The sequence below is a fragment of the Triticum aestivum genome, chromosome 2B, assembly GCF_018294505.1.
Source record: "Triticum aestivum cultivar Chinese Spring chromosome 2B, IWGSC CS RefSeq v2.1, whole genome shotgun sequence".
Lineage (NCBI taxonomy): Eukaryota > Viridiplantae > Streptophyta > Magnoliopsida > Poales > Poaceae > Triticum > Triticum aestivum.
This window is the reverse complement of record NC_057798.1, coordinates 220,068,448-220,088,728: the sequence shown is the minus strand read 5'-3', so window position 1 is coordinate 220,088,728 and position 20,281 is coordinate 220,068,448. Positions and strand designations below refer to the sequence as shown.

At 45.5% G+C, this 20,281-nt stretch overlaps 1 protein-coding gene across 4 annotated transcripts; it reads left to right on the top strand.

Annotated features, from left to right (window-relative positions):
- Nucleotides 1-14,533: 14,533 nt before the first annotated feature.
- Nucleotides 14,534-18,004, top strand: LOC123041092 (uncharacterized). 4 transcript variants are annotated; one of them, XM_044463793.1, is made up of 8 exons: nt 14,534-14,776; nt 15,074-15,409; nt 16,273-16,444; nt 16,558-16,768; nt 17,065-17,207; nt 17,295-17,333; nt 17,494-17,571; nt 17,724-18,004. In XM_044463793.1, exons 1-7 carry the CDS (start codon nt 14,598-14,600, stop codon nt 17,542-17,544), a joined length of 1,131 nt encoding a protein of 376 aa, XP_044319728.1. In that variant the 5' UTR covers nt 14,534-14,597; the 3' UTR covers nt 17,545-17,571; nt 17,724-18,004. The 4 variants fall into 4 exon arrangements, with proteins under 4 accessions (XP_044319728.1, XP_044319727.1, XP_044319730.1 ...); XM_044463792.1 differs by having other exon boundaries at nt 17,712-18,004; XM_044463795.1 differs by having other exon boundaries at nt 15,074-15,171; nt 16,266-16,444; nt 17,494-18,004.
- The last annotated feature ends 2,277 nt before the right edge of the window (nt 18,005-20,281 follow it).

The following is a 20,281-nucleotide window of genomic DNA, read 5'->3' as shown; positions in this document are numbered from 1 at the left end:
CTCATGTGTTGATGGATCTCATAGATAAGATGGCCGCTCTGTTAGCCGTCGTGGTCAACCCGGCGGATCAAGTCAACATGATGCGGAAGTGGCACAATTAAAACAAGATATAGTGTAGGCTAAGGAAGACCTGACAGCGGAGGATGTCAGGATGACCGCAGAGCGGGCGGCTCTGGACGCTCAGGCTTAGCGGATTCAGGCGCAGGCTTTTCGGCTCATGATGGATCAGAATGCGTCCAATGTGGTCATGAGGAGGAGACACCATAAGACTCAATCTCGTCTACCCCCGGTTTACGATCCTCGAAACCTCTTCCATACACCCAGTGCAGGGCCGAGTAACCCACTGGAGATAGACCGGGTTGCAGCACCCGGGGTTGGAACGCCAGTTCAGCTATGATGGAACCTCCCGGATGAATACTGCTCCGCCTCAGTATGTACCAACACCATCGGGTCATTACTCTAACCCTTTGGAGAACATGATTGTTGCGGCGGCACGATTGGCGACTCTTCTAGTGGAGGGCGACTCTCCAACGGCGGTTGAAACCCGAAGGGTCAGAGAGCTTCTTCAGAGGCTTTGGCACAGCAGGAGGCGTACTCGTAAAGCTAAGACAGGATTCATTCGACCCCTCGTCCAAGCCGGAGCCCGAGTTATAGCAGACACATGGATTCAGCGGCCGTTTCAAGCAACGCCCGACACCGTGACCAGCCGGGCGGGCATGACCCGGCGCGTGGTGGAGCTCTTAACTTGGTTGATCAGGACAGAATACGTCAAGAGGCTGAGCGGGCGGATCAGCAGGCGGCTGAGCAGGCAGCTCAGCGGGCGGCTCACCAGTCTTTTCCGGTTTACCTGACGACTTCTGTTGAGGCAGGCATGACCACTAGAACCGGAGGTGTCCCTTGTCTGGTGCCAGCTCTACGTAACGAGCGTTTGCCCAAGGATTTCAAGGGGCCTCGAAAGGTGCCTAACTACACGGCCGACTTACAGCCCGGGGCATGGATTGAAGGCTATGAGATGGCTATGGAGCTGCTGGAAGTCAGCGACGCTGCGATGGCCAAGTACTTCACCATTATGTTGGATGGGACGACCCGTACTTGGTTGAAGGGGTTGCCGCCTAATTCCATCGGTTCATGGGCAGAGTTAAAAGCCCGGTTCATTCAGAACTTCAAGGATACGTGCAAACGGCCTATGTCAATTGTGGATTTTACTAATTGCAAGCAAGAGGAGGGTGAGTCCACGACCCACTGGGTGCGCCGGGTCAAAGCCATAATACATTCATCAGATAAGATGGATGCCGGCTTTGCAGTCTTAATGTTGGAGAAAAATTGCAGTTTTACGCCTCCGAAGATGAAGCTGGGGCGGCTCAAGCGTGATTGTAATGACATGGGCCAATTGATGGCGGCTCTAGTCAAATACGCCGACTCTGATAGTACCAAGGATCTCGAGTCTGATGATGAGAAGACAGGGAAGGGAAAGAAGAACGACAATGCCAAGGGGCCTCAGCCTAACCCGGCAAATCAAGGAGGTAATAATAAACATAAGGCCGATGGTAGCTTGGAGTTTGTGGCTAACACCAATGCGCAGGGTAACAATCAGCGACGTAAGAGGAGACCACCTCCTCGGTCCGGCGGGTCAAGCCCCACGCTTGAGCAGTTACTGAATGAGCCCTGTCCAAGTCACGACACTCCGCAGAAGCCGACCACTCACCTATGGAAGGATTGTACGATCATGAAGGCTTTCAAGAATTCCAACATGTTCTATGGTAATCATGGGCAGGGCGGCGGCTCAGGTGGCGGCGGCTTTCATGGCCCGGGCGGCGGTTCAAATTCCAATTTTCAAAACTCTCAGGGTAATCAAGGTGGTTATAACCAGCAATCTAGCCAGGGAGGTCAGTAGCAGCAGCAGGGTGGATATCAGAGTAATCCAAAGCAGCTGAATAGTGGACAATATCATGTGTTTACCACCAGTTTGTGCAAATGGGACCAGAAGCTTCATAAGAGGGCTGTGAACGTTTTTGAGCCGGCACTTCCTCGTTATTTGAGATGGTCCGAGTAGCCTATTTTATGGAGTAGGGAGGATCACCCTCCTCGGATTGACAATTCGGGTCACTTGGCCTTGGTGGTGGCACCTCAGGTTGGTGGATATAAATTTACTAAGGTGCTCATGGATGGAGGCAACATCATCAACATCCTCTATTACGAGACTTTTCGTCGCATGGGCTTAACTAATAAAAATCTCAAGACTTCCAACACTGTTTTTCATGGAGTGGTCCCTAGTAAGTCGGCATACCCAGTGGGTAAGATTGAGCTGGAGGTAGCCTTTGGAGATGAGCATGATTCTAGGGATGAGAAGTTAACCTTTGAGGTGGTCAAAATCAAGAGCCCGTATCATGCCCTGTTTGGACGGTGGGCTTATGCCAAGTTCATGGCACAACCGTGTTATGTTTATTTGCAGCTCAAGATGTCGGGTCATAAGGGCACCATCACAGTGCATGGGAGTCGGAAGATAGCCTTGGAATGTGAGCAAGGCGATGCTGCTTACGCGGAATCTGTTTGTGCGACAGAGGAGTTGAAGTTCTACAAGGACAATGTTGACCTGGCAAATATGACGTCTTTGAAGAAGCCAACCATAGAGCATGAGCCGGTAATGAAGTTTAAATCGGCCAATGACACCAAGCTTGTTGATTTTGTTCCAGGCGATTCATCTAAGCAGTTCAGTATCAGTGCCAATCTGGACCCCAAATAGGAAAACGCGCTCATCGAGTTCATCCATGAGAACCGGGACATCTTTGCATGGAAGCCTTCTGACATGCCGGGTGTCGCTGAGAACACTCTTAATATTGATCCAAAATTTAAGCCGGTCAAGCAGTTTCTTTGGTGGTTCAATGAAGAGAGGCGTAAGGCCATTGGCGAGGAAGTGGCCCGGCTCTTGGCGGCCGGGTTCATTGTTGAAGTTTTTCATCCAGAGTAGTTGGCTAACCCGGTGCTGGTGCTTAAGAAGAACAACACTTGGTGTATGTGTGTGGATTACACGGATTTAAACAAAGCTTGTCTGGCTGATCCCTTTGCTCTCCCTCGTATTGATCAAATCATTGATGCTACGGCGGTTTGTGAGTGTTTGAGCTTTTTGGATGCTTACTCTGGTTATCATCAGATCAAGATGGCAGTTAAGGACCAGGAAAAGACGGCTTTTATTACTCCATTTGGAGCTTTCTGCTATGTGTCTATGCCTTTTGGGCTTAAGAGTGCCCAGGCGACTTATCAGCGGTGTGTGCAGAACTGTCTTCACAATCAGATTGGGCGCAATGTTCATGCTTATGTGAACGACATTGTGGTGAAATCCAGAGAGAAGGAGACCTTGATAGATGATCTGAAGGAGACCTTTGATAATCTCCGGGTCTACAAGATGATGCTTAACCCGACCAAGTGTGTTTTTGGTGTGCCTGCAGGCAAGCTTTTGGGTTTTCTGGTTTCTAACAAGGCATTGAGGCTAACCCAGAGAAGATCAAGGTAATCACTTCTTTGGCTAAACCGGCGTGTATCAATGATGTTCAGCATTTGGCGGGTCGTATTGCTGCTTTAAGCTGGTTCATAAGACGGTTAGGCGAAAAGGCCATACCGCTGTATCAGATGATGAAGAAGACAGACGACTTCGTCTAGAGCGATGCTGCTAACGCTACCTTTAAAGACTTGAAGAGACAGCTAGCTGAGCCGCCAGTTCTTGCTGCTCCCATTGATAAAGAGCCATTATTATTATATGTGGCTGCTAACACCCGTGCTGTCAGTGTAGCCATTGTAGTGGAACGCAAGGAGGTTGGCAATGAACATCTGGTTCAATGGCCGGTTTATTATATCAGTGAGGTACTTATTGAGTCCAAGCAACGGTATCCACATTGGTAGAAGCTTGTTTATGGGGTGTTCATGGCAAGCCGGAAGCTTAAGCAATATTTCCTGGGCCATCCTATCACTGTGGTCAGTTCTGCTCCTTTAGGAGATATCATTCAAAACAAAGAAGCCACAGGACGAGTCACCAAGTGGGCTATTGAGCTTGGGCCTCATGGTTTAAAGTATGTGCCACGCACTGCTATCAAGTCTCAAGCACTGGTGGACTTCATCAACGATTGGACAGAGCTGCAGATGCCTGAAGAGAAGCCGGACAACACATATTGGACTATTCACTTTGATGGGTCTAGGCAATTGGAGGGCTCGGGGGCTGGAGTTGTTTTAGCTTCCCCTCAAGGTGACAAATTTTGTTATGTGCTACGGTTGATGTTTCCCTGTACTAGCAATGCAGCTGAGTATGAGGCCTTGCTCCATGGTCTTCGGATGGCTAAGGAGATGAGCTTAAGCCGGGTAAGGTGCTTCGGCGACTCAGATTTGGTGGATCAACAAGTCTCAGGCAAGTGGGATTCCAAGGATCCTCTCATGGTGGCTTATCACCGTGAAGTTGATGCTATTGCCGGACATTTCAAGGGTTACCAAGTGGAGCACATCGACCGCAGAAAGAACAAGGTGGCTGATGCCTTAAGCCGGCTGGGGTCTCAGCGTAAGCCGGTGCCGCCTAATACTTTCTTGGATATTCTGCATAACCCTTCTGTCAAGTTGCCTACAGAGGAAGACTTGGCTGTTCCTGACCCGGAAGCACAATTGGTGGCGGCTCTTCACGTCATCCCAGATTGGACAGTGCCATACTTGGCTTACATGACCCGGGGCGAGTTGCTTGAGGATGAAACTTTGGCCAGGCAGGTAACCCAGTGGTCTAAGTCAATGACAATTTTCAATGGCGATTTGCATCATCGCAGTGTCTCTGGGGCGTTTCAGCGTTGTGTTTCTCCTGAGGAAGGTCAAGAAATTCTTCGTGAGATTCATGAAGGAGATTGTGGCCATCATGTCGGGTCAAAGTCCCTTGTGGCCAAGGCTTTCCGTCATGGATTTTATTGGCTGACGGCTCACGCTGATGCAGAGGATCTGGTCAGTAAATGTGACGGTTGTCAGAAGTTCTCGAGACGTGCTCACGTGCCGGCTCAAGAGTTGAGGATGATTCCAATTACTTGGCCGTTTGCAGTCTGGGGGCTTGACATGGTTGGGCCTTTCAAAAGGTCCAAAGATAAAAAGACCCACCTCTTGGTGGCGGTTGACAAATTTACAAAGTGGGTTGAGGCAGAGCCAGTTAGTAAGTGTGATGCAGCCACGACGGTGCAATTCATGAAAAAGGTGATTTTTCGTTTTGGTTTTCCACACAGCATTATAACTGACAATGGCACTAATTTGTCCAAAGGCGCCATGGAAGAGTTTTGTCAACATGAGCATATTCGGCTTGATGTTTCATCAATGGCTCATCCCCAATCCAATGGTCAAGCTGAAAGAGCTAATCATGAAATCTTGAAAGGCATCAAGCCCCGACTTTTTGTTCTTTTGCAACGGACGCGAGGTTGTTGGGTCGAGGAGTTACCCTCTGTGATATGGAGCATCAATACTACTCCTAATAGGTCTACGGGTTATACGCCTTTCTTCATGGTTTATGGAGCCGAGGTGGTTCTCCCTAGTGACATCCATCATGACTCGCCCCGCGTGGCGGCTTATGTTGAGGCTGACAATGAGCAAGCGCGTCAGGATGCGCTTGACCTGTTAGATGAAAAGCGTGACTTGGCAGCAGCTCGCTCAGCGATTTACTAGCAGGACCTGCACCATTATCACAGCCGACGGGTTAAGTCTAGAACCTTTCAAGAAGGTGATTTGGTGCTCCGGCTCATCCAGGATCAAACTGATGCACATAAGTTATCCCCACCTTGGGAAGGGCCCTTTGTGGTCAGCAAGAACTTGAACAACGGGTCATACTACCTTATCGATGTTCGAGAGCACAAAGACTCAGGTAAGTCGGAGGAGGAGACCCGCCAGCCATGGAATATCGCTCATCTGCGGCCTTACTACACTTGAGCCACCGACTCTCATGATGTACATATTTTGACGATGTATATATTATGATAAGTAATAAAGCAGGACCTCTGCCCTTTTTCATCCTTAATGATCATATGTCTTCATCATTATCATTTTAAACAACCAATTGGGGGCTGATCGTATTCGAATCTAGCTTAACCCTCTTGGTCCGGCACTCCGGCTCATGATCGTATTCGAATCTAGCCGTTCAACCTTATGATCACTAGGGGGCTTCCTGTTCAAACGTAGGTCGTATTCGAACCAAAGAGAACATAGCTGTCGGTACCCTCTTGATCGGCATGCTGCCGAGCTCACTAGGGGGCTTCTTGATCATATTCAAATCATAGCTCAACCCCTTTTGGGAACCGACTTTGATCGTATTCGAATCAGAGTCGTTAAAAAACTCTCAAGGTCACTAGGGGGCTTCCTGTTCAAACATGGGTCGTATTTGAACCAAAGAGAACATAGCTGTCGGTACCCTCTTGATCGGCGCAACGCCAAAGCCACTGGGGGCTACATGATCGTATTCAAATCCTAGTTTAACCCTGTTGGAACGGTTTACCGATCGTATTCGAATCAGAAGCCTTAAATTTTTTGCATTTTATTTGGTCTAAGTTTTGTTTGAAAGCAGACTTTATTTGACTTGAGACTTTTTTGTTCAAAGATTTAAGTGCAAGTGTGGTTAAATTTAACCCGGCTTGATTTTGGATGATAAGTCGCCAACATATGAGAGTCATCATATCTTGGGAAGTGTTGGTTTCCAAAGATTGGGTTATCACCCTTACTGTTTGGGTCAAATAAACTGGCAATACAAATCCAAAGCTCACAGGTATGATATTATAGTTGTGTTTCAAAATTATATTTCACAACAGACTTATCTGTGACTCTTTTTCCATATTAATGGTTATATGTAAAGATATTATGACCCGCCTTGCGGTAAGCCGCCAAGGGATCTTGTGATCTATTTCTGAGTGCAGGACAGTTCAGAGACTTGTTCAAGCATAAGGAAAACAGATGATAAGTATAATACGGGTGAACATAAGATGGCGACTTAACAGTATTGAGCACCAAAAATGTGCACGATGGCACAACAAAACAAAGTTATTTCTACCCTATTACATGACTCCCCGAGTCTAAATGATTAATATTGTTTTTCAGTAGAGCACATGTATGAACCGCCTGGCGGGTTAGTTCTCGTGTTGACCGGAAGCGTCCGGGTCAGCCCTCTCCGCTTCTTCGCCCTATTCCCTTTCCTGGAAGGTTGATGATGACCAGTCAATGCCATTCAAAGCTTCAAATTCAGCTTCATCATCAATTAGTCCGGTCGGGTCAACTTCAAGGGCGAAGGTATGCTTACGGATTAGGGGGATCAGGCTGGTCACTTTATAATGTGGCATGGGAATTCTCCGGTTCTCCGTGTCATAACCCGGTTGGTACTTGGTGAGATCTGCTTCATCAGCTATCAGGGTGGCCACGGGGCGTATCTCCTTCACACAAGTGGCGAAGTCTTCCTGTTCAAAGGGAGTGCCATCCTCCTTAAGGCTTGGATAACCAATGACGATGTCGGCCGGGTCTAACTCCGGTAGCCAAGATTTGGCCCGACTTAAGGCAGCTACAGCTCCGGCTCTTGCAGACGATCGCCTTAGTTCAGTAAGTCGCTGGGGCAGCACAGAGAGTTTCCTTAGTACATCCACCAGGAGTGTGGGCACTTCATTTGACAGGGCCACCGTGGCTAAGGCACGCTGAGACCTGGTGTAGAGTTGTTCCACCAGCGTGTAAACCGCCTTCAGCTTGATCAGCATGTCTTGATTAAGATTTGAACTCCTAGGGCCTGCATAGCAATGTCAGGTGAGTTAATGACAATTTATATGATCACTTGAAAGATTCAAATATTTGACACGTGCAGGGCGACTTACCAAAGATTGCTGGGACCATCTGAGAGACATGACGTTTTAAGCCGGATAATTCACCGGTCGCCTCTTCAAGAGCCGCCTTTGCTTTCTCAGCTCGATTGATCAAAGCAATCTTTTCCTCAACCCATGCCTTTTTCTCCATTTCAAAGTCTTTTTTCAGTTTTTCTTGTTCAGATATACTGATTTTAAACTTGGAGTTGGCTCTTTGGGTTTCCGTCTCTTGTGCTTCCAGGCGGTTCTTCAAATCAGATACTTCAGATTCAAGTTGACTGGTGGTGGCCTGTACAAATACCGGGTCAAAATCATAACTGTTAGCATATAATATCAAAGTCCCAAGCCTTTTGCAAGCAACAACACTTGGCACTTGGGGGCTAATGTCTACCGAAGAATTTTATCTAGGTGGCGGTTCACGAGAGTAAGTCCCAAGCACTTTGCAAGCAAGAGTACTTGGCACTTGGGGGCTAATGCATATTGCTGTAAAAGTCTTTTTAAGTGTTTTATTCTATACAATCATATGAAAGATCGGCTCAACCATGCTGATTAAGCTGGCCCTTGGGGACTAAGGAGTAAGCCGGTTTTCTTACATGTTATCCAAATATATCACTAATGTTATTAAGCTTGTTTTTAAGTCTACAACATATTCATCATAAGCAATAGACTTGGGGGCTGGCATAATACGGATAATTTAGTACAGAGAAGGGATTGTACCTCAAACTTTTGGTGCATCTGCTTCACCATATCAATTTCAACATCACGGCTGCTGTGTACTTGGCTCAGATAGCCAGAAAAAACCTCCCCAATACTCATATGAGTATAATCAGCAACATCAAGCTTGACCCTGCGGCGTTCCAGAAGCTCCTCCTTGGCGAAACATTTGGCCAGCACGGTTGGCCTCCCCGGCTCAGCAAAGCCGGTCTTGGTGATCTCAACATCAGGGTTTTGAGGGTCATCCGTCCTGGCCAGGCTAGGGACTTTCGGGTTTTCAGAGCCACCGGCGGCTTGCTCGGCAAGCGGGTCAGTAATTGGCGTTGTTGTGTCATGAGCTGGCTCAGGTGGTGGCTCATGAGTTGAGGTTTCAGGTGCGGCTGTTCCAAGTTCCAGCTCATTGAAAATCGGCTCTTCGGCCGGCTTGTTCTTCTTTACCTTCTTGCTAGCCTTTGCTTTTCTGCTGCATAAAATCAAAAGATCAGTACAAATAAAGAGAATTGAAACAAATACATGATAAGTAAGTCATCATTACCCTAGAGCGGTCTTGAAAGCCGGCAAGTTGGACTTCATTGAGTCGCCGGAGGAAGGAGACGTTTCCTGATAATTCGAGTCAGAAGAATTGAGTGGTTGACGAGTGAGACCCGCCAAAGGATAAAAAGGATTTAAATCGGAGGTGACCTCGTTCCGGCGCTTCCTTGGCGTATTCGGTAAGCCGGAGGAGAGTTCCGCATCCTTGCTGGTCCGGGTCTGCCTCCGGCTCTCATGAATCTGTCGCTTCAAAAGAAATTGAGGATCTTGATAAGCTAAGGGATGTGAAAATCTTACTTTCTGGGTTACTCTTCGGATTTTCTGTCTTGGCAAAGGCTCGGAGTCGGAGGAAATCATAGTTACATCTTCATCCTTGCCATGACTTGTTCCTGTGTCCTCCTGCTTATAATCAGTGTCAATAAGATGGTTAAAAAAGGAGCCAAGAGAGTTAAGGGCTACCTCCGACTCAGAAGAATCTTCTAGCTGAAGCAAGTCAGAGGCGGTGGCCTTCTTGCCCTTCTTCCTCGCAGCCTCTTTCCTGGAGGCTCTCTTGGCTTTCCTGGCTTTCTTCGCAGCCTCATGATCATATTTAGCCTTCCAGAATTTATCACCATCCTGTGAAAACCAGCAAAGGTATGAGTACAGATGAAACATCAAAGGATGAAGGTATTTTATTCTGATGGGAGACGGCTTACCACTGGAGCCGGGTTAGCTTCGCAGAAGGGGCTTAAGCCCACCTTACCACAGTCTGCTATGCTTTCATTCAGGAGAGACTTGGTCATGTCGTTGATGACGTGGTCAGGTAAATCGTCAGAACTGTGCCGTAGAGGGTCATCTTTCTTGCCTGTGTAGGTGCACATCAGGCCGGGGCGGCGGCTCAATGGAATGACCCACCAGGAGATCCAAACCCGGACTAAATCGATGCCATTTAGCCCGTTCCCCAGAAGAGCCTTGATTTTAGCCAGGGTGGGGGCGAGCGTCTTGCGTTCAGCGGCTGTCATCTTACCAGGAAGTAGATGTTTGGACTCCAGACGCAGAGCACAAAAGTCGGGCAGATGATTTTCATCAGCTGGAGAAGTGTCTTGACAATAGAACCATGTCTGGTTCCAATCTTTGGGATGACTTGGTGGGTTGTCATAAGGAAAAATTACGTCTCTCCGACGTTGGATTGAGACACCGCCAAGTTCCAAGCTTTGTCCGTTGGCACACTCATTCTGACAGTTCAAGTAGAATAACTCTCTAAAGAGTAGCAAGTTGGGTTCTTCTCCAAGATATACCTCGATGAACACTTGAAAATTGCAAATATTAGACACGGAATTGGGTCCGATGTCTTGAGGACGGAGGTCAAAGAAGTGTAGGACATCCCTAAAGAATTTTGAGCCGGGTGGTGAAAAACCCCGGTTCATATGGTTAGTGAAGACGATGACCTCCTGTCCTTTGGGCTGAGGCTTTTCCTCCGACGGGTCAGGAGCACGATATGACATCACTTCCTTCTTCGGCAGATAGCTGGTCTTCACAAAGTCATCAAGCGTACTGTCTGTGACGATGGATTTGACCCAATTGCATGAAGTGGGTGGTTTCGGTGCCATTGTGATGAAAGCCTAAGAAAGAGTAAAAATTCCCGGTTCAAATTTAAGCCAGAGAAAAATATTACAGTGCATATTCAAGATGTCGGCTTATAAAGGGGCCTAATGGTATAAGGCTAATTATGTCAGATTATTTAAGCCGCCATGAGCGTCATAAGCAGTTAAGTTATTTAAGCCGCCATGGGCAGTCAGGATTATCAATTGAGTGTTGCCTTTTAAGCCGGTGATGAGAGTCGCCATGGCTAGGTGGATCTAACAAATACAGTTTTTGCCTAAGTGTTGCATAAACAAGTTTCACAGGTTGCATCTATTATTTTGGATCAAACGGCTGTTCAAAAAAGAAAATATTCTAGACCTAAAAATGAAGTACAGATGAGTTCATCAGTTCTAATGAGGCCTTTTTACAAGAAAAAGGGATCTGCTAGTATTGAAAATGGACGTGAAACAGCTACCGCATGAGTTCCATACTTCTTTTGGATCAAAGGTGGCTGTGGTGGAGAAACTACGAAGAACCCGTGATGAACAACGAAGAATACAGAAGAACTCGCAAACCCTAATGTGGATCTAAGGGGCGGAAAGGCGAAGACTTACGATTGCAGATCTACTGCGAAGGGTCACCGCCGTTCTCTGGACTGATTCAGGTCGATGCAGCGGCCGAGGTTGAGGAAGACGAGGTGCGCTGCAGCGGCGGCGGAGCTCGAGCGGCAGTAGGGTTGCAAGAGGAAGAAGATAAGGAAGGGGAGAATGAGGAAAGACCTAGTCGTGTCTATTTATAAGAGAAGACTGATAAGTGGGCGCGAAAAACAAGGAGGCCGAACACATGGTTATCCAGCTATACGAATGCCTCGATCCTCGGGATGGTCATTAAGATAAGGATTTGTTGAGATATGTTGGACAAAACATGCATTAGTGGCAGATGATGTCATGGCGGGTTACCACGAATCCAAAGGATGATGTCATGGCGGGTTACAAAAACTTCATAAGTAAAGAGCAGAAGATTTTTCTTAAGTGTCGAAGATTGACATGAACCAATCCAAATCAACCTGGGGCCTAATGTTGGGGATATAACTATTAGGTATGACCCGCCTAGGAGGGGCCGGGTTATACCTATAAGTACTCTTGAAGCCCAAGACCAAGCTTGAAGATGGCGGTTCAGTTAAGGGCCCAAAGCCTAGAGGCGACTTAAGGCCCATAGAGATAAACCACCATATGTACATGACTTGTATTGTAAGGCAAGAATAGTTAGAGACCGAGTCGGACACTGTTTATGAGCCGATCGGGACTCTATGAGCCGCTGGGCGTCGACCTCTGTATATAAAGGGACAACCCGATGACGGTTCAGGGCAAGTAACATCAGATCGAGAGCTAGGTCAAGCGAAATCTCTCCCTGGTAATCGAGACATAAGCAATCCCACTCAAAACTGGATCATAGGCTTTTACCTTCACCGTAAGGGGCCGAACCAGTATAAACCCCGTGTCCTTTGTCCCGATTAACCCCTTTAAGCTTCCTAGTTGCGATGGCTCCACGACTAAGTCCTTCCACTAGGACATCTGACGTGACAATTCCACGACACTACGTATAATCATATATTATTACATGGAACTCTAGCAATAAGCATTTTAAGTCTCAGGATCTTCTTAGAGCATCTACAGTCAGGCACCCTAACCCCCATCATATGCCTTGGCCGACGGTTCAGTCGGTGACCGGTCAAAACATCCGACCCAAACGGGTGCCTCAAACGGATCTCAAACGCCCGGACTGACCGACAACCCTCATATCCATCCCAAATATGGGGTAGATATGAAGAGGCCCCGGCACAACGGGGCATGTCCGCCACGCCGGACTGACGGCAGGGTTCCACACGGAATCGCCTGGGAACCCAATAGTTCGATGGACGTCTCCTCCAGTGGCGGTGTGACGCCGAGTAGCACTCCGGCTCGCCGCCTGAGGTCAAAATCCAACTATTTAAGCTGGCCAGCATCCCCAACGCTAGCCACAACCTCTTCCTCCCTCCCCGCGATGCCAGTCGAGCTCATTTCTCTTCGTCTCCACCTCCCTCTTTCCTCGCCGTCCGACATGGTCCGGTAGAAGATCACCTATGCTATGCTAACACCGGACCGCTGCTTCTAGATCAAGGAGGAGATCCGGGTGAGGCACGCCGCCCGCATCGCAACCAACCTGCCTTCAGACTCGCTGGAGGTGGAGGCGGAGGAGGAAGGAGGAGGAGGAGGATGAGTAGCCGGAGCCAGAGGAGCAGCCGGTTCCGATGGAGGTGGCGGATCTGAAGGAGGAGGAGGAGGAGATGGAGTATCCAGAGGAGGAGCTGGCCCCGGGCTTTGACATGGAGGGCGCTATGGCGGAGTTCGCGGTTGCCCAAGCGGCGGAGATGGCGGAGTAGCAGGCCATCCTAGAGTCCATCCAGGATGAGGCCTATGTCGAGGCCAACCAGCAATTCATCCGACATGAACAAGCGACGACCGACGCGCTTTTTGCCGAACTTGACATGGAGATGAAGGCGGAGGCTGACGTAGAGCAGTCGGAGTTGTGGCTGCCGTCCATATACCCGGAGCCGAGCACAGAGGTAATGGACATCTCCAATGATGATTATGGTAGTGTAGGTTATTTGATCTACGTGGTATGTGGATTTCCTCATTTGTATACTTTGCCTGGATTTAAGGTTTAAAGTATGACGTATCCGGATGCAGGGGAGTAAATTTGGACATTTCATGTGATTCTGGGCCAGATGGGTCGCTCGGCCTCTCCTCGAAGAGAAGTGACCCCGTCACAAGCTCCTCTGTGAGCCATAGCCGCTGGGCCGCCGTCGCTAACGTCGTCCTCCTATCCTCACGGTCGTCTTCACTCTTCCACATGCCTGACTTCTCTTGCGACCATGTGCGACGCGGCCATGTCTAGAGCCTGTTTGAGACTGCTCTGCTTCTTAAAATTTAGCTCCGCTCTTGAAAACACAAACCAAACGGGGTAGTTTCATGATATGCCGCTCCGTAAAAAACTAGAATATGGAGTATATCTTTCGGTTTTTTATGAAGCTCTTCAAGGGTGCTCCAAAAAGCTCTAGAAGCTGGAGTTTTTTTGAACACAGTACAAACGCAAGCGCTCATATACACGCGCATACACTCACCCCTATGAACGCATACACACACACCCTACCCCTATGAGCAGCTCTGAAAGACTGAGCCGACATATCATCTTGAAATTTACAAAATCACGTGGGCACCTGAAATAAATTCAGGAATAAAATGCAAGCACCAGGATTTGAATACCACAACCCCTCTAACCATCCAACCACAGATTGGTTCGTCTCTAAAAGCTGGAGTTGAAAGGATATTACCCCCCACTGCCACTAGTAAGTGGATATCCTTTCGTTTCTCCCCTCTCATTCCAATCAAATAGATCCTTTTCATCAAATTTCTCATTCTTACAGCTGGAGCTAGATGGAAACCAAAAATTCTCTTTGATAGAGGTATAATTTCTATATGAAACTGTTCCAAAGTAAATTTAATGGACTGAAACTGATTTTGATAAAGCGGAGCAATCCCGAACAAAACGTGAAAAAGAGAAGCCTTTTGCCTCCGTCACGATGAGTGGCGGCGCCCACCACAGACTGGTCAGATCGCTACACGGCGGCCGAGCCAGTTGAATAGGCGTCACCAGGCGCACTGTCGTCAAAGATGGCCACTGCGCTTCCGTCCTACTACATCCACGCCGCCATGCCTTTCCCTGCGCCTGCGAGTAGGAGCCAGCAGGACAAGGAGGAGGAGCAAGTTTGTGGACTCCCGATGCCTTCGGTTTGTTAAAATAAAAAACCGACTCTGTGTTCGGGCCGAAATCCAGGCTCGTGAGTTTATATCCTGGAGGGACACGCGTCGTTGCAAGTCCCACCATCGATCCCCTCCCGTTCCCGTCGCGATGGAAAAGCAGCGAGCACCAAACCCTAATTGCCTTCCTTCCTCACCCCCGGCTGCCATGTCATCTCCTGGTTCCCGGCGTGGTATCTTGACCGCAATTCCGGTTTCCGGCGATGGGACCTTCGGCTACTCCGTCCCGCCCCCGGCACATTGCTCCAGTGCAGCAGCCACACTGCTTCCGTATGTTTTTCCGCAAAAATAAAATAAAATAACTGCTTCCGTATGAACAACCCCCATGTCGTTTTCATGTTGAGTTCTATCTCCATAGATTAGCATCCTCAGATTTCTCGTGGGAGTGGACTCGTTGTTTAGTTTATACAACCGCAATATATTTCTGTTCTCCATATATTTAACTAGTAAAATCAACTTGGTCATAGCATTAGCACGTCGATCATACGGATTACTCATTTATCTCCTTGTATGAATGAATTATGCTTCTCCTCTGCTCATCGATTCTGCCTGCTTGTTCTGCTTCAGGTTTTGGGGGACAGAGCACAAGCCTGCTCCATTGGTACTGCCGCAAGGGCAAACCATTCGTGAATCCATTGCTCGCTCCTTGAAGAAAGAGCAGGAGAGTAAGTTTTCGAATTTGTCTGTGCTTCCCAGTTGCCTCCCAGGGGCGCAAAAATTTTCGTCTCTTGGGCTGCCTCTTCTGTACCAGCAACCAGATCACTGGGGAATTAGATTTTACACCAGAATTGATCTCAAGGGATCTTTCCACACATACCCTCATGTGGGGGGGCCATTTGAGAGCTTAACTGAAGTTAACAATGCTATTGAGCTCTACCTTAGGGGCCGCCAGGAGGAGCAAATGTAAGACTTCTCAACTTTGTTCCTTCTAGGTTTCTGCCAGTCCTGTTTAATTGGTGCCAATACATGCAGTTAAGTAAATGTATAACACAAATTAGGAATTTTTTTTTGGAATAGAGCCAAGTTTGACTATGTAGAAGTTGTCTGTAAATTGTAATAGAAATGCCAGCCTATACTATTTGGATCTACTTGAAGTTTTTTTTAGTGTATTTGTGAGAATTATTGAAATATTCATAAGTCATATATGCGCAGCTGTAAATTAACAAAGCACATATGAAAACTATGCTATCACATCCTATCTAGGTATAGTTTGCCAGAATAACAATTTTTACTTTTGGTTGGCTTTTTAGCTAGGCACACCCACGTGCATAGCTATGCTTTCTTGTGTGCGTACTGAGTTCAATTCTGTAAGGAAAGATTGATATGTTTTCTCTTGCATTGAGAACTTGCATGTTAGCAACAGCAGACTAGCCAGTCTTTTTAATGGACTTTTTGTCAATCTGTTTTCTTGACTTGTGAGAATGTACAGTGTGCCAGCCGGATGCGTTTGGTTGAAGGTGTCATATGAATGGGTTGGGACCGTCCAATTTATTTGGGATTGAACCATTCAATTCATGCGTTTGGCTGAATATTAGAGATGAGCTAATTATTTAGGACGGGATCAACAGTCATGCTCACATAGTCATGCATGCAAAGCGTGGCCATTTGATTCGACCGATTTGGTTGGGTGGAACGGTTCAGCATCTTCAAGGCATATTCTCTTTTTTTGACTTGAACCATTCATGTGCTTTATAACCAAACATGTCTATTTTTTGAACGATCCCAACCCATTCATGACCACCCTTGTAACCAAACGCAGATTATAGGTTTGTGGGATTATCTGGAGTGGAGCTTGCTGTACAAAAGTGCCTTTACTGGCCTGATGGCAGAAGGAAAAAACATTTGGCATCCCAACCAATTGATACAACCCGTGATTTTAACCGCCAGCTGGTTGAAGCTCTGGTGGACAAGTATAATGAGGATCACAACCTTTTCGGGGTCTGTTCTCTGTCCCTTCCCCTCTTGCCCTTGCTACCAAGGGTTGCACTGTATCTCGCTCTTATCCATTCCTGTAACAATTCAATGCTGATTGAATCCATGCTTCTTTTCAGGATCTTGCATATGAATTCAAAGATATTATGTGCTGCCAATCAATTAGAGATAGTAGGTTTTACGATCATATCAATTTCACTGCGAAGGTTAAAGGAGCTGATGATTTGAACTGCTGCACTGACAAACTATTCTTCGCTGAAGTCATGTATAATCAATCATCCAGTGAATTGTTTGTCATCTGTTTATGTGTGCTGGATCCTACTGCTAATGGTATGATATATTCCGTTCCCGGACTCTTTACATATTTTTGAACTACCTTGAACTTATGTGTCACAGTTTTGTAAGTTGGGTTTCTGGCTCTAGTGTGATCTTTGATACATTAACCTATTTGTCTGCCCCTTTTTCATCTCACATATGATCCTTAAGACTTACATTGGTAGTATCTCGAACTGTATAACCATGACTTTTTATTATATTCAATTTGTCAATTATTTAGGTATGATTGTTATTGTGCTTGATTCGTTATTTGTTAGTTATATTAACAATTCCTACTCTCCGTAATGAAGATTACTGTTATGGTTGTCACTGTAATGGAAGTCCTGACATGAAGCACCCAAGTTCTGGTTACATGGCTGGCCACAAAAGTAACGTGTCTGGTAGATCTAAGATAAACTGCGGAAAGTTTGATGATGAGGACAATGAGGACGAGGTATGCATGATGATTTATTTTCTGGCAAGTTTCCATTCAGCATTTTGTTGCTTGATTCGTTGCTAATTACATGTCTGTTTTTTACAGCTGGAAGCTCAGAAGGCTAGGTTACGATGGATGTTTGGGGTAATGACATACATACGTGTGCGATATACTTCCTCTGATCCATATTAATTGCCGTTGATTTAGTACAAGATTTAGTATAAATATGGATCGGGGGGAGTAGTATTATTTATAGTAACATGATGTTGGTTACTTGCTTATGCCTTGCTTGTATTTTTGATAGGGCTCATCTGAGCTGAAGCAAATCAGGGACCCACATGAGGCAGAGCGATGAAGAAGAGCAGCTGAGCCAGCATTGCAGGTAATGCCAAATATATCTGTGCGACCTAGTATAATTTATAGTAACACCGTCCTTTTTTTATCGGATGTCCCGGCAAGGGACTAGCAACATGATGTTGATTACTGATTATTCCCTGCTTGCTTATCTATTTTCTCTGGGAGTTTCCTATAAAGAGGGCCCGTAACATGTAAAGCCAAGGGGAGATCTGTTCTCAGAGGCTGGAGTGGAAGACACTTGAACATGGGGTAGCAACGAGGCCACTGGATTAGCATTTTGCTGTTGAGGGGAGTTTGTGTATTTCACTGCCAGTAGCCCTTGTCGAAATGTTAAGACCAAGTACCATGTAATTTCCTGTTGTTATTTCCTGCTGCCAAGAAATTAAGAATATTTGTAGGAGGCTATGCCTAAGTACTTGTTGAGTTAATTGCATGTTGGTACCACATTTCAGCACCTACTCACGGATTGATATACCACTACTCAAAAGTTTTGCAGTTCAGTACCAACTCAGGCCTAAGTGTTGCAAAACGGTCTAAGCTGCGTAACACGGTGTATCTGACTGCTGGGACCCGCTGTCACGGGCTGATGTGGCATGCCCTTTTACAAAAAGAATCCTTACTTTTTATTTAACCATGCATATATCCTCTGCTTGTCAAAAAAAAAGTCTTGCCGCAAAAAAAAAACGAAAATAACCACACGCGCACTTGCTTCCGGGTTTCAAACCCACGCCGTGCCGTTGGAGGCGTTAGCTGGCAGCCGCTGCGCTACTGCTCCTATTGCTCTTACAGGGACACCTAAATATTTTTACGGAAAAACTAACGCCCACACGTGTTGGCGTTTGCACATCGCCCACACGCCTCCATCACCACTCATTTTGCCACATATGAACAGATGACATCAGCAGAAATCTTTTTGGTTTTCGGCTTAAAAATATTTTATCTCCTAATTAAAAAGGCGAATTAAAAATCCATTTTCACCATTAAATCCGTCTCGACGAGATCTTCAAAACTAGGCCCCATGTTGATATGTTTCGACGAAATTTTTTTTGCCCAAAAGTTGTCATGATGTTTACACTGTAGTTGCCGTGGTGCTTAAACTAAAGTTGCCATGTGGCAATTTTAGTTCGTAGATCATGGCAATTTTAGTTTTTGATGATGGCAATTCCAGTATTTTGACCATGAAAATATTTTTTTGCATGAACCATGGCATATTTAAGTGCATGTATCATGGCAATTTTAGTTTATGGTGCATGACAAGTCTAGTTTCTTAATTCTCCGTTTTATAATATGTCAAAATTTATTTTTTAATATAGAAGAAAAAAGCTGAAACATAACATGGCAACTTTAGTGTAAACATCATGGCAATTCTTGTGCAATAGACATGACAACTTTTAACCCAAATTTTTTTTTCGTCGAAATATATTGATATGAGATCTAGTTTCGAAGATCTCGTCGCGAGGGATTTATTGGTGAAAACGGATCTTCAATTGGATTTTTCATTTAAGAGATAAAACATTTTAAAAACTAAAAATCCAAAAAAAAATCCACATGCATGCATGCGGTGACATGGCGTAGTCCGTATGTATAAGACGTGTGGGCGGATTTGGCTTCCACCACACGTGTGGGCGTTAGCGTTGTCCTATTTTTATACCTTGCGACGTTCGATTTTTTTAATAAATACAGAAACGTGCGCCCGTCCGCCCGAAATTGAACCGCGCTGAGTCGTTCGCAGCGCACGCTTGCTGCCTCTGCCCCACGGCATCCTATATGTCAACTCGTTTGTATACGTCTTTAAACCCCAAGCAGTTCCGATTTTCATACGATATAAAAATATTATATGATGTTAAAAGAAATGTTCATCGTGTCTTATAATTAAAAATATGTTCATTGCATCATATATTAAAAGTTCATCGTATAAAAGCGTATCATATATTAAAAAATGTTCACCACATCTTTTAATATATATATATTATAAGCATTTATTAATATACAATGATCTTATTTAAATATACGGTTTCGTATTATATTAATTTTATCATTTTTGGGAAAAGTTGAAAAATGTTTGTGCATTTGAAAAAATATGTTCAGAACATTTTTGGGAAAAGTTGAACGCGTATTTACAAGTTGTAAATGTATTTTCTAAAATGTTCATCATGCATTATAAAATTATTACGATAACACAATAATTTTTAGTACATGTTATCGATTTTTCGTTTAACAGTGAATTAAAAAATACAACAAATATACGCAGTATATTGAAAATGGTTCAATATATATAAAAAAATCACGGAAAAAGATTTAACAGCACACTTCTACATTTTCTGTCAAATCTACTGTGTAAGGTACAACAACGTGGCAGCAGGCCCATGTGGGTCCTTCTTGTCAGTGGGATGGAAGAAATAATTTGAAACTAAAAATAGCAAATGTATTTTTTAAATGTTCGTCATGCATTATAAAATTGATTATGATTACACAATAATTTTTCATACATGTTATCATATTTTTGAATAACTGTGCATTTAAATAAATTACAATCAATACATGCAGTAACAGTGATATAAATTGTTTAACTGTGATAAAATTTTCTTACATTTGTTCTTTTTTAATCCACATAAATTTTAGAAAAAAGTTCATGCTTGGCACTAAATAATACTAACCCACATGAAATCTTGCCGCGTGTGGGTTCTAGTCTGGTGCTTGGCACTAACTTGTACTAATATATAATCACAAAAAAA

Excerpts from the sequence above, each read along its gene's own strand:
- LOC123041092 (XM_044463793.1), top strand. The coding sequence starts at position 14,598 with ATGGAAAAGCAGCGAGCACCAAACCCTAATTGCCTTCCTTCCTCACCC. Across the intron at positions 16,445-16,557 it reads AGGATCACAACCTTTTCGGG|GATCTTGCATATGAATTCAA; the intron begins GTCTGTTCTCTG and ends GCTTCTTTTCAG. Across the intron at positions 16,769-17,064 it reads GCTGGATCCTACTGCTAATG|ATTACTGTTATGGTTGTCAC; the intron begins GTATGATATATT and ends TCCGTAATGAAG.